This window comes from Callithrix jacchus, chromosome 10 (assembly GCF_049354715.1).
Source record: "Callithrix jacchus isolate 240 chromosome 10, calJac240_pri, whole genome shotgun sequence".
Classification (NCBI taxonomy): Eukaryota; Metazoa; Chordata; class Mammalia; order Primates; family Cebidae; genus Callithrix; species Callithrix jacchus.
The window spans coordinates 128,373,703-128,386,554 of NC_133511.1; the positions used below are offsets into that span (position 1 = coordinate 128,373,703).

Genomic DNA, 12,852 nt, shown 5'->3' on the forward strand with positions numbered 1-12,852 from the left:
AAAAGAGGGAGGAGAGGAGTCCCAGGAATTCAGGGCCGCGCAGCGCTCCACCTGCTACTTACACACGTGGGACAGGAGGAAAAGAGGGAGGAGAGGAGTCCCAGGAATTCAGGGCCGCGCAGCGCTCCACCTGCTACTTACACACGTGGGGCAGGAGGAAAAGAGGGAGGAGAGGAGTCCCAGGAATTCAGGGCCGCGCAGCGCTCCACCTGCTACTTACACACGTGGGGCAGGAGGAAAAGAGGCAGGAGAGGAGTCCCAGGAATTCAGGGCCGCGCAGCGCTCCACCTGCTATTTACACACGTGGGACAGGAGGAAAAGAGGCAGGAGAGGAGTCCCAGGAATTCAGGGCCGCGCAGCGCTCCACCTGCTACTTACACACGTGGGGCAGGAGGAAAAGAGGCAGGAGAGGAGTCCCAGGAATTCAGGGCCGCGCAGCGCTCCACCTGCTACTTACACACGTGGGGCAGGAGGAAAAGAGGCAGGAGAGGAGTCCCAGGAATTCAGGGCCGCGCAGCGCTCCACCTGCTACTTACACACGTGGGGCAGGAGGAAAAGAGGCAGGAGAGGAGTCCCAGGAATTCAGGGCCGCGCAGCGCTCCACCTGCTACTTACACACGTGGGGCAGGAGGAAAAGAGGCAGGAGAGGAGTCCCAGGAATTCAGGGCCGCGCAGCGCTCCACCTGCTACTTACACACGTGGGGCAGGAGGAAAAGAGGCAGGAGAGGAGTCCCAGGAATTCAGGGCCGCGCAGCGCTCCACCTGCTACTTACACACGTGGGGCAGGAGGAAAAGAGGCAGGAGAGGAGTCCCAGGAATTCAGGGCCGCGCAGCGCTCCACCTGCTACTTACACACGTGGGGCAGGAGGAAAAGAGGCAGGAGAGGAGTCCCAGGAATTCAGGGCCGCGCAGCGCTCCACCTGCTACTTACACACGTGGGACAGGAGGAAAAGAGGCAGGAGAGGAGTCCCAGGAATTCAGGGCCGCGCAGCGCTCCACCTGCTACTTACACACGTGGGACCCGAGGAAAAGAGGCAGGAGAGGAGTCCCAGGAATTCAGGGCCGCGCAGCGCTCCACCTGCTACTTACACACGTGGGGCAGGAGGAAAAGAGGGAGGAGAGGAGTCCCAGGAATTCAGGGCCGCGCAGCGCTCCACCTGCTACTTACACACGTGGGGCAGGAGGAAAAGAGGCAGGAGAGGAGTCCCAGGAATTCAGGGCCGCGCAGCGCTCCACCTGCTACTTACACACGTGGGGCAGGAGGAAAAGAGGCAGGAGAGGAGTCCCAGGAATTCAGGGCCGCGCAGCGCTCCACCTGCTACTTACACACGTGGGGCAGGAGGAAAAGAGGCAGGAGAGGAGTCCCAGGAATTCAGGGCCGCGCAGCGCTCCACCTGCTACTTACACACGTGGGGCAGGAGGAAAAGAGGCAGGAGAGGAGTCCCAGGAATTCAGGGCCGCGCAGCGCTCCACCTGCTACTTACACACGTGGGGCAGGAGGAAAAGAGGCAGGAGAGGAGTCCCAGGAATTCAGGGCCGCGCAGCGCTCCACCTGCTACTTACACACGTGGGGCAGGAGGAAAAGAGGCAGGAGAGGAGTCCCAGGAATTCAGGGTCGCGCAGCGCTCCACCTGCTACTTACACACGTGGGGCAGGAGGAAAAGAGGCAGGAGAGGAGTCCCAGGAATTCAGGGCCGCGCAGCGCTCCACCTGCTACTTACACACGTGGGGCAGGAGGAAAAGAGGCAGGAGAGGAGTCCCAGGAATTCAGGGCCGCGCAGCGCTCCACCTGCTACTTACACACGTGGGACAGGAGGAAAAGAGGCAGGAGAGGAGTCCCAGGAATTCAGGGCCGCGCAGCGCTCCACCTGCTACTTACACACGTGGGGCAGGAGGAAAAGAGGCAGGAGAGGAGTCCCAGGAATTCAGGGCCGCGCAGCGCTCCACCTGCTACTTACACACGTGGGGCAGGAGGAAAAGAGGCAGGAGAGGAGTCCCAGGAATTCAGGGCCGCGCAGCGCTCCACCTGCTACTTACACACGTGGGGCAGGAGGAAAAGAGGCAGGAGAGGAGTCCCAGGAATTCAGGGCCGCGCAGCGCTCCACCTGCTACTTACACACGTGGGACAGGAGGAAAAGAGGCAGGAGAGGAGTCCCAGGAATTCAGGGCCGCGCAGCGCTCCACCTGCTACTTACACACGTGGGACCCGAGGAAAAGAGGCAGGAGAGGAGTCCCAGGAATTCAGGGCCGCGCAGCGCTCCACCTGCTACTTACACACGTGGGGCAGGAGGAAAAGAGGGAGGAGAGGAGTCCCAGGAATTCAGGGCCGCGCAGCGCTCCACCTGCTACTTACACACGTGGGGCAGGAGGAAAAGAGGCAGGAGAGGAGTCCCAGGAATTCAGGGCCGCGCAGCGCTCCACCTGCTACTTACACACGTGGGGCAGGAGGAAAAGAGGCAGGAGAGGAGTCCCAGGAATTCAGGGCCGCGCAGCGCTCCACCTGCTACTTACACACGTGGGACAGGAGGAAAAGAGGGAGGAGAGGAGTCCCAGGAATTCAGGGCCGCGCAGCGCTCCACCTGCTACTTACACACGTGGGGCAGGAGGAAAAGAGGCAGGAGAGGAGTCCCAGGAATTCAGGGCCGCGCAGCGCTCCACCTGCTACTTACACACGTGGGGCAGGAGGAAAAGAGGCAGGAGAGGAGTCCCAGGAATTCAGGGCCGCGCAGCGCTCCACCTGCTACTTACACACGTGGGACAGGAGGAAAAGAGGGAGGAGAGGAGTCCCAGGAATTCAGGGCCGCGCAGCGCTCCACCTGCTACTTACACACGTGGGGCAGGAGGAAAAGAGGGAGGAGAGGAGTCCCAGGAATTCAGGGCCGCGCAGCGCTCCACCTGCTACTTACACACGTGGGACCCGAGGAAAAGAGGGAGGAGAGGAGTCCCAGGAATTCAGGGCCGCGCAGCGCTCCTACCCTGCTGCATTCTTTCGGTGTGTTTGGAACGTTTCACGGTGTAGTAAAGTTAAAACGGGGCTAAGCTGCTTTGGGGGAGGGGGTGTGGGATAAAATGGGGGGGTGCGGCACCTGGGCGGGCACCCCCCCCCCCCCCCACACACACACCTCTGCGCCGGGACAGGTTTGCTTGCGAGAGCGGGGGCGGGGCCGGGGCCCGGAGCGGGAGTGGAGCCGAGGCGGGGGAGGGGCCCTTCGCGATGCCTCGAATTCGGCGGCCGGCGGGCTGCGCAGGCGCAGTCCTGGGCTCCGCTGACGGGCGGAGCGACCCGTGGGCGGGACCTGAGCCGTAGTCCTTGGCCGGAGCCGCACCGGATGGGCGGGGTAGGGGGCGGGGCCATCCTCGGAGGGGCGGGGCGAGGACTGGCAACCCGGAAGGTCCCTTATCTCTCCGGGACCCGGGTCCTGCCATCGCCCGCTGGCCTCCCGCCCGGGCAGTTGCAGCCAGGATGGGCCGGAAGGTGACCGTGGCCACCTGCGCACTCAACCAGTGGGCCCTGGACTTCGAGGGCAATTTGCAAAGGATTTTGAAGAGTGAGTCTGGGGGCGGCGGGGGCCCGGGGTGGGGGTGGCGCACGGGCACTACGGTCGGGCCGGGGCTTGCCGGGGCGCGCTCACAGCCTTGCCCTGGGACACTCGCGGCCCTGGGCGTGGGATCAAGTGAGATAACGCGCTCAGGTCCTCCTCGGGAAGTGTTTATAGTTCCTGGGGACAAGCGGGATACCGCGGTGGCTCACGCCTCTAATCCCAGCACTTTGGGAGGCCGAGGCGGGTGGATCACGAGGTCAAGAGATCGAGACCATCCTGGTCAACATGGTGAAACCCCGTCTCTACTAAAAATACAAAAATTAGCTGGGCATGGTGGTGCTTGCCTGTAGTCCCAGCTACTCAGGAGGCTGAGGCAGGAGAATTGTCTGAACCCAGGAGGCGGAGGTTGCGGTGAGCCGAGATCGCGCCATTGCACTCCAGCCTGGGTAACAAGAGCGAAACTCCATCTCAAAAAGAAAAGAAAAGAAAAGCCTGGCGGTTTAGGTGGCAGACCTGGGGATGGACTGGGGTCCGGTGCCTGGGGCTGAGCTGCCCATCCTCGGAGATATCTAAGTTGGACGGAATGGCTGCCCACTGGCGGGTGCACGGTGTGCAGAGACCAGAGATTGATGGTTTCTGGTCCCCGTCGGCCTTCCTGGTGTGTGGGCATCGGGAGAAGGCATCGCAGAAAGGGAAGTGGTAAAAGAGCCAGGCGCTGTGGCTCACTCCTGTAATCCCAGCACTTTGGGGAGGGGGAGGATCAGCGGAGGTCAGGAGTTCAAGACCAGCCTGGCCAACATGGTGAAACCCTGACTCTGCTAAATATGCAAAGATTAGCCAGGTGGCCTGGAAGACAGGGTGTGGTTGTTGAAAGGCCACCATCTAATTTTCGTTTCTATGGACGCATCTTGGAGGATGAAAAGTCAAACTATACACCTGCACCTAAATGGGCAAGCCTGCAGGTGTGCTCAGGTTGCAGGTTGCCCTGTCTGGTCTGCTGACTGCAAGAGCCTTTGCCAGGAGCAAGAAAAACAGAATGTTTCAAGAGATGGCATTTTATCGGCATAGACCTTTTTTTTTTTTTGAGATAGAGTCTCACTCTGTCGCCCAGGCTGGAGTACAGTGGTGCCATCTTGGCTCACTCAGTCTCCGCCTCCTGTGCTCAAGTGATTCTTTTGCCTCAGCCTCCTGAGTAGCTGGTATTACAGGCGTCTGCCACCGCACATGGCTAATTTTTGTACTTTTAGTAGAGACAGGGTTTCACCATGTTAGCCAGGCTGGTCTCAAAGTCCTGACCTCACGTGATCCACCCTCCTCAGCCTCTCAAAGTGCTGGGATTACACTTCGAGAGGCTGAGCCACCACAGTCAGTGTTTTTTATATATCAACCTGCTTTCACCTCGTTTGCTCAGTGCAAATCCAGCTGGGCTGAAGGAGGCTGGGTGGCCAGAGCTAAGTTTCCATTCTGCCAGCCTCTCCTCCCTAAATGCTTGTTGGAAGCTGCTGGCCGAGAGCAGTAAGCTAATGGTTCCTGCCTGTGGCACCACTGCTGGATTGTTCTTTTTCCTCGGGATGGTGTTGAGCACCTCCTTGTTAATAAACTACCAGGGTGTGACTTATTCCTCCTCCTCCGCCTCCTCCGCGGTGCTCAACCCTGCAAGCTCTCCCTGTTTTCGTTTCCTGCAGGTATAGACAGATACATGAAAGTATGAGCATGTGTAGGAGTAAACGGGTGTATACACGTGTGTGCTGCCCCCTGCTGCCAGGCTGTCAACAGGAAGCCTGACTTCTTCCCGCTCCGGGAAGGCCCAGGGGATTTTTGTTTGTTATTTGTTTTATTTGTTTTGTTTTTGTTTTTTTTAAATCATACCTACAGCAGAAGGTTGTTTTATCTGTCTTTGAACATATAGGTGCTGAAATTGCCCCATTTTCTTTTTCTCTCTGTATTTTCAGGTATCGAAATTGCCAAAAACAGAGGAGCAAGATACAGACTTGGACCAGAGCTGGAAATATGGTGAGAACAGACACAGACTCCCTGGGGTGGTCGGGGAGCGATGCCTGCATCAGCCGTCCCCAGCTGAGAAGGCGAGGATGGAGCGGGACATGCCAGCTGCGGACATGCCACGCCCACTCTTGGGCCTGGTCAGTGCCGTTGAACACCTGAGCAAGAGCAGGCCCAGGGAGGCTGAATAAGTCTACATTGCCATCCCGCGTAATTAGAGGAACTGACTTTGACCAGATTAAGGCTGATTTCAAAGACGGGCAGCTTCCGTGTTCCCACTGCTGCCCTTTTGCTGTGTTCTGAATGTTTGCATCCCCCTAAGATTCCTGTGTTGAAACCCAACCCCCAGGTCACTGTATTAAGAGATGAGGTCTTTGAGCCTTTATGAATGGGATTAGTGTCCTTACAAGAGAGGCCGAAAGGAGCTTGTTGGCCCCTTCTGCCATGTGAGGGCAGAGGAGATAACCAGCCCTCACCAGATACCAGATCTGCCAGCACCTTGATGGCAGGCTTCCCAGACTCCAGAACAGTGAGAAGTACATTTCCGTTGTTTGTCAATCGCCCAGTCCAAGGCGTTTGGTTATAGCAGCCTGAAGGCCCAAGACATCGACCCAGGCTTTCATGTCTGTATTTGGCCCCACAGGATTTCCTCCCGTGCTGTCAACATCTTTCCACCAGCAAACTTAGGCAGTCGTTTCTTATATGTCTTTTTGTAAACATCAGGAAAATGGATTGCTTCTCTTCCTGTCCCTTCTTCACAAAATCAATGCGTAGCCACGTGGTAGGTCTCTCGTAAGCTGTAGTCCTTTCTCATTCTGGATGTCAGCTGCCCCCCTCTGTGCTCTGCTAGCTTCCTGTTGGTCTTTGAGGCCCCTGGCCCGCTGTGGAATCGGGAAGTCCCTCTTCAGCCTTTGTCCCCTGCCTTAGTGTGTGCTCTTGCTTCTGGACCTAGACTAAGCGGGAAGTGTCTTCTCTTAGGAGGTTTTGTGTGACTCTGGAGGCAGCTTCCTCTCAGTCCTTCCAAGTTACTTTCCTTCATTCAGCTGATTTCTCTCCTTAGAATCTCACCTTCAAACAGGCCTGTTCCCCCCATAATATCCAAGAAGGTTGACTCTGTTCTTTAATTTGTCTTCATTTGATTGACTCTTTAACAAGTTCTTCACCCGGCCGGGCGCGGTGGCTCACGCCTGTAATCCCAGCACTTTGGGAGGCCGAGGCGGGCGGATCACGAGGTCAAGAGATCGAGACCATCCTGGTCAACATGGTGAAACCCCGTCTCTACTAAAAATACAAAAATTAGCTGGGCACGGTGGCGCGTGCCTGTAATCCCAGCTACTCAGGAGGCTGAGGCAGGAGAATTGCCTGAACCCAGGAGGCGGAGGTTGCGGTGAGCCGAGATCGTGCCATCGCACTCCAGCCTGGGTAACAAGAGCGAAACTCCGTCTCAAAAAAAAAAAAAAGAAGTTCTTCACCTAAGCGCCAGGGGATCTAGGATTCTGGGTCGTCCGAGGTCTCAAAGCTTTGGTCCCCTCCTGGCCCATGGCCCGATCCTCTCCTGGGCCAGATTCAAGGCCTGATTGTCTCATGGGCCCGACCTCTCCTGGGCTGGCCCTGGGGCTCGACCCTCGTGTCCTGTCTGCTGCTAACCCTGGAGGAGCTGCAGTGGTGTCAGCCCAGGACCCCTGGCCTGACCTTGATACTTAGAGTGTAAGTCTTCCTTTCTTCCTTTGTTCTAGTCTCTCCCTTCTATAAAAGTTACACCCACCTCTCTCCTTCCTCCAAATATAGATCTGTTTCATTTTCAGAATGGGAGGATGTCTAACTATAGACCCCTGGGATGAAATATTTGTATCCAGCAGCGACAGGGGCCCAGCTGAGCAGGGCTCCACACAGCTCACAACCTGCTGAGCAGGCTCCTATTAAATATTGCAACAATTTACAAAGAAGAAACCGAGGCAGGGGAAGAGGGACATCACTTTACTGAGCACACTCTTGTTCTTTTTGTTGTTGTGAGTCGGAGTCTCGCTCTGTCACCCAGGCTGCAGTACAGTGGCCAGATCTCAGTTCACTGCAGTCTCCGCTGCCCAGGTACAAGCAATTCTCTGCCTCAGCCTCCCAAGTAGCTGGGATTACAGGCAGCGGCCACCACGCCTGGCTAATTTTTGTATTTTTAGTAGAGGTGAGGTTTCACCATCTTGGTCAGGCTGGTCTTGAATTCCTGACCTTGTGATCCACCCACCTCAGCCTCCCAAAGTGCTGGGATTACAGGCATGAGCCACCATGCCCGGCCACTTGTTCTTACTGGTCGGAAGTCCAGCACCTGATACAGAGAGAGGCCCACTGGCTTTAGAGCAGACTGACTCATGGACCACAGACCCTCAGCTGGAAAGGTTGGCGTTTCCTTTGAGCCAATGCTGGAGGCTTTGGAGAGGGAAGGCTGCCACCCAAGTGGGCCCTGGACACTGATTGACCATCCCCTGTGGGATGACCATCCCCCTCCAGCTGCTGGCACATCGAAGGGATGAGAGGCCTCTGGTCACCGGACACCATGGAGCGGGATGCTTGGCGTTGTAATGTTATTTGGTTTCACATGTGGGCCAGGACGCCAACAGGGTGTGAAAAGCCAGGAAACAGGGATATGTTGGAGGACAAAGGACATCTCAGGACTTCGTTGTTTTTTTTGTGTTTTTTTTTTTTTGAGATGGAGTCTTGCTCTGTTGCCAGGCTGGAGGGCAGTGGCTGACTCTGACTTCCGCCTCCTGGCTTCAAGCGATTCTCCTGCCTCAGCCTCCCAAGTAGCTGGGACTACAGGTGCGCATCATCAGGCCCAGCTAATTTTTGTATTTTTTTTTTTTTTAATTTTTTATTGCATTTTAGGTTTTGGGGTACATGAGCAGAACATGCAAGACAGTTGCATAGGTACACACATGGCAGTGTGTTTTGCTTCCTTTCTCCCCTCCCACTGGCCCTCCCCTTTTCTCCCCAATAGACCCCAGTGTTTACTACTCCCCTCCCTGTGTCCATGTGTTCTCATTTTTCATCACCCGCCTATGAGTGAGAATATGTGGTGTTTCATTTTCTGTTCTTGTGTCAGTTGAGACGAGGTTTCACCATGTTGGCCAGGGTGGTCTGGATCTCTTGACCTTGTGATCTGCCCGCCTCAGCCTCCCGAAATACTGGGATTACAGGCGTGAGCCACCGCGCCCTGCCAAGACTCCATTCCATACTGGGGCATTTCCTGGATACCTCTTCTATCCGAGAACTGGACGTTTCCTCTTAGCAGAGCCAAGGACAGACAGCAATGCTTTCCCAGATACTAAAAATTACACTTGCCGGTTTGGGGCTTTATGCGGCTGTGTGCGAGGTTTGCTGAGCATTTGAAATGTGCCTTCCCAGCTGAAGCATAGCAGAAAAGAAGACTTCCTGAAGAGTTGTAAGTGAGCTACAAATACTATAGTTTATTATGGGAACCCCAATGCTAAGCAGCCCAGTCTTCACATGTTATGACACCACGGGTCACTGAATTCATTCCAGTGACTGCCGAACAGACGGGAACAGCTAGTGGCTTAAAGCAACAGAAATTTCTTCTCTCACAGTTCAGGAAGCCGGAAGTCCACAGTCAGGATGGCAGCAGGGCCCGGCTCCCTCCGAAGGCTCTGGGGCAGGGTCCCTCCTGCCTTTCCCAGCTCCCGGTGGCTCCAGGCACCCCTTGGCTTGCGGCCACATCGCTCCCCGCTCTGCCTCCGTCCTCACGTTGCCTCCCCCCGTTCTCCCTGTCTCCCCTCTCCTTTCTCTTACAAGGACACTTGTCACTGGATTTAGGCTCACCTGCAAAAGCCAGGGTGATCTCATCCCGGGATCCTGAATTCAGTCAGCTACATCAGCAGATTCTTTTTCTAAAATGAAGTCACATTCGCAGGTTTCTGAGGTTGGGAGATGGACAGACCTTTTTGGGGTCCATCCTTCCGCCCACTGCAAGCATCTATAGCAAAAAACTCAGGGGTGGCTTTGTGGGTGGTTTTTCCGAATGGTTATTAGTGATCTTCTTTGGCAAAAAATGTATTTCTGTGGGTCCAGCTTCATTCCTTTGGGGTTCTTCTCTTGTAGATCAGTGTCCTTTGCGCCACAATAAAGGTTAAAAGGAAACCCAAGGGCAGGCACTTCCTGAGCCACAGCCAGTTTTTGTAGTAACTCGGAACTCAGCGGGAGGAGCGGGGGCCGTGTTCTTCACCGTCACCTAAGCGCATCGTGCGGTGGCGGTGCTGCTTATGCTGGCCGCTGTTTGGAATCACCTGGAACGCTTTGAGAACTCATCTGAGCCCCGCCCCCCACACACGTTTGGACTGCACTGGCCCACAGCCCTGCCCCTCCACGCTCACCTGCTTGTTTCTGGAGCTCACTTTCTCTCTGGCTCTGCAGCGGCTACGGATGCTGGGATCATTACTATGAGTCGGACACACTCCTGCACTCGTTTCAAGTCCTCGCTGCCCTTCTGGAGTCTCCTGTCACTCAGGACATCATCTGCGACGTCGGGATGTAAGTGCCAGCCTGAGTGTGGAAGGGCAAGCCCGGGACAAGGGCAAGCTCCAGGGCCTGAGCCACCCAACCGCCTCCGTCCAGGGTGTGGAACCTACTTGCGTCCAGGGATCCCAAAGGCCTTATGCTTGAAAAGGGGGTTTTGTTCCTGTCCCAGCCCTATGAGCCACCTCATTTCCCCTGCAAGGACGTAGCTCCTAGAAGCAGGATGTGTCAGCTCTTCCAGAAGGTCCCGTGCACACATCAGCATACTCTGCACAAAGGAGAATGCAGTGGTCATCCCATTGCGAGCAAAGAGCCTTAGTTCATGGGGAGTCTCAGGCTAGTTCCACGTCCACGTGTCACCACGTGGTTCTCATGGCCTAAGCTGCATATGCATAGCTGTCCCTGTGGAGGCCTCTGCACACTCCATGATGGTGTATGTGCTGTGCCCTGCATAGCTGTCCCCGTGAAGGCCTCTGCACACTCCATGATGGTGTCTGTGCTGTGCCCTGCACAGCTGTCCCCGTGGAGGCCTCTGCACGCTCCATGATGGTATGTGTGCTGTGCCCTGCATAGCTGTCCCTGTGGAGGCCTCTGCATGTGCTGAGTTTGAGATTGAGACACTCCAGAGGCCGAGGTGAGGGGAGCGTGAAGTCCATGCCCAGTCCTGAGAAAGCGCCCACCTGGGTGATGGGTGGATGGGTCCCTGTCCCAGGAGGTGGTGAAAATGGGCTCAGGGTGGAGAGGGGCTGGAAAGTGGGTGCCACAGCTGAAGGTGAGTCAGTGAGGAGGGCAAGGGATGGGGAGGAGGCAGCAGAGGCCTGAACATTACAGGAGGAGAGGGAAGACCCCTGCGGCAGAATGACTTTGCCGTCCATTGAGAAGCGGCCGTCTAGTCTCAGAGTCTGTGCTGCCTGCATGGCAGAACCATCTTTGCTCATCTTAGTTTTGATTTGAGGGCTTCTCGGAAGAGCCCTGCAGTTCTCTGAAGGGATCGGAGGAAGCTTCATATGGAAGTAAAATGCAGGCTTCTGGGGCTGCAGCTGCCTCCTCCGCTTGCTCTGTGTTTTCAAAACTTTGCAGACACGCACCTACCTCCCCTCTGTCCTGCAGGCCTGTGGTGCACCGAAACGTCCGCTACAACTGCAGGGTGATATTCCTCAGCAGGTAGGCTCCCCACAGCTGCAGGGTGACATTCCTCAGCAGGTAGGCTCCCCACAGCTGCAGGGTGACATTCCTCAGCAGGTAGGCTCCCCACAGCTGCAGGGTGACATTCCTCAGCAGGTAGGCTCCCCACAGCTGCAGGGTGATATTCCTCAGCAGGTAGGCTCCCCACAGCTGCAGGGTGATGCTCCTCAGCAGGTAGGCTCCCCACAGCTGCAGGGTGATGCTCCTCAGCAGGTAGGCTCCCCACAGCTGCAGGGTGATATTCCTCAGCAGGTAGGCTCCCCACAGCTGCAGGGTGATATTCCTCAGCAGGTAGGCTCCCCACAGCTGCAGGGTGATGCTCCTCAGCAGGTAGGCTCCCCACAGCTGCAGGGTGATGCTCCTCAGCAGGTAGGCTCCCCACAGCTGCAGGGTGATATTCCTCAGCAGGTAGGCTCCCCACAGCTGCAGGGTGATGCTCCTCAGCAGGTAGGCTCCCCACAGCTGCAGGGTGACGTTCCTCAGCAGGTAGGCTCCCCACAGCTGCAGGGTGACGTTCCTCAGCAGGTAGGCTCCCCACAGCTGCAGGGTGACGTTCCTCAGCAGGTAGGCTCCCCACAGCTGCAGGGTGACGTTCCTCAGCAGGTAGGCTCCCCACAGCTGCAGGGTGACGTTCCTCAGCAGGTAGGCTCCCCACAGCTTCAGGGTGACGTTCCTCAGCAGGTAGGCTCCCCACAGCTGCAGGGTGATGTTCCTCAGCAGGTAGGCTCCCCACAGCTGCAGGGTGACACTCCTCAGCAGGTAGGCTCCCCACAGCTGCAGGGTGATATTCCTCAGCAGGTAGGCTCCCCACAGCTGCAGGGTGATATTCCTCAGCAGGTAGGCTCCCCACAGCTGCAGGGTGACGTTCCTCAGCAGGTAGGCTCCCCACAGCTGCAGGGTGATGTTCCTCAGCAGGTAGGCTCCCCACAGCTGCAGGGTGATGTTCCTCAGCAGGTAGGCTCCCCACAGCTGCAGGGTGATGTTCCTCAGCAGGTAGGCTCCCCACAGCTGCAGGGTGACGTTCCTCAGCAGGTAGGCTCCCCACAGCTGCAGGGTGACGTTCCTCAGCAGGTAGGCTCCCCACAGCTGCAGGGTGACGTTCCTCAGCAGGTAGGCTCCCCACAGCTGCAGGGTGACGTTCCTCAGCAGGTAGGCTCCCCACAGCTGCAGGGTGACGTTCCTCAGCAGGTAGGCTCCCCACAGCTGCAGGGTGACGTTCCTCAGCAGGTAGGCTCCCCACAGCTGCAGGGTGACGTTCCTCAGCAGGTAGGCTCCCCACAGCTGCAGGGTGATGTTCCTCAGCAGGTAGGCTCCCCACAGCTGCAGGGTGATGTTCCTCAGCAGGTAGGCTCCCCACAGCTGCAGGGTGATGTTCCTCAGCAGGTAGGCTCCCCACAGCTGCAGGGTGATGTTCCTCAGCAGGTAGGCTCCCCACAGCTGCAGGGTGATGTTCCTCAGCAGGTAGGCTCCCCACAGCTGCAGGGTGACGTTCCTCAGCAGGTAGGCTCCCCACAGCTGCAGGGTGACATTCCTCAGCAGGTAGGCTCCCCACAGCTGCAGGGTGATATTCCTCAGCAGGTAGGCTCCCCACAGCTGCAGGGTG

The 12,852-nt window shown here is 57.0% G+C and overlaps 1 protein-coding gene across 14 annotated transcripts in view; it reads left to right on the forward strand.

Moving 5' to 3' along the window:
• The first annotated feature begins 3,362 nt into the window (after positions 1-3,362).
• The window catches only part of NADSYN1 (NAD synthetase 1), a 42,339-nt gene continuing 32,849 nt past the window's right edge, over positions 3,363-12,852 (forward strand). For 12 of the 14 annotated variants that reach the window (XR_013523595.1, XR_013523599.1, XR_013523600.1 and 9 more), the window contains exons 1-4: positions 3,363-3,548; positions 5,495-5,555; positions 9,963-10,079; positions 11,175-11,228. Coding sequence is in view for 7 of the 14 variants with exons in the window: in XM_035263677.3 (XP_035119568.3) it covers positions 3,464-3,548; positions 5,495-5,555; positions 9,963-10,079; positions 11,175-11,228 (317 nt within the window). In the remaining 7 variants the exon portion in view is untranslated. Of the gene's footprint in view, positions 3,549-5,494; positions 5,556-9,650; positions 10,080-11,174; positions 11,229-12,852 lie in introns of all 14 variants that reach the window. The other 2 variants (XM_078341746.1, XM_035263681.3) reach the window with 2 other exon arrangements.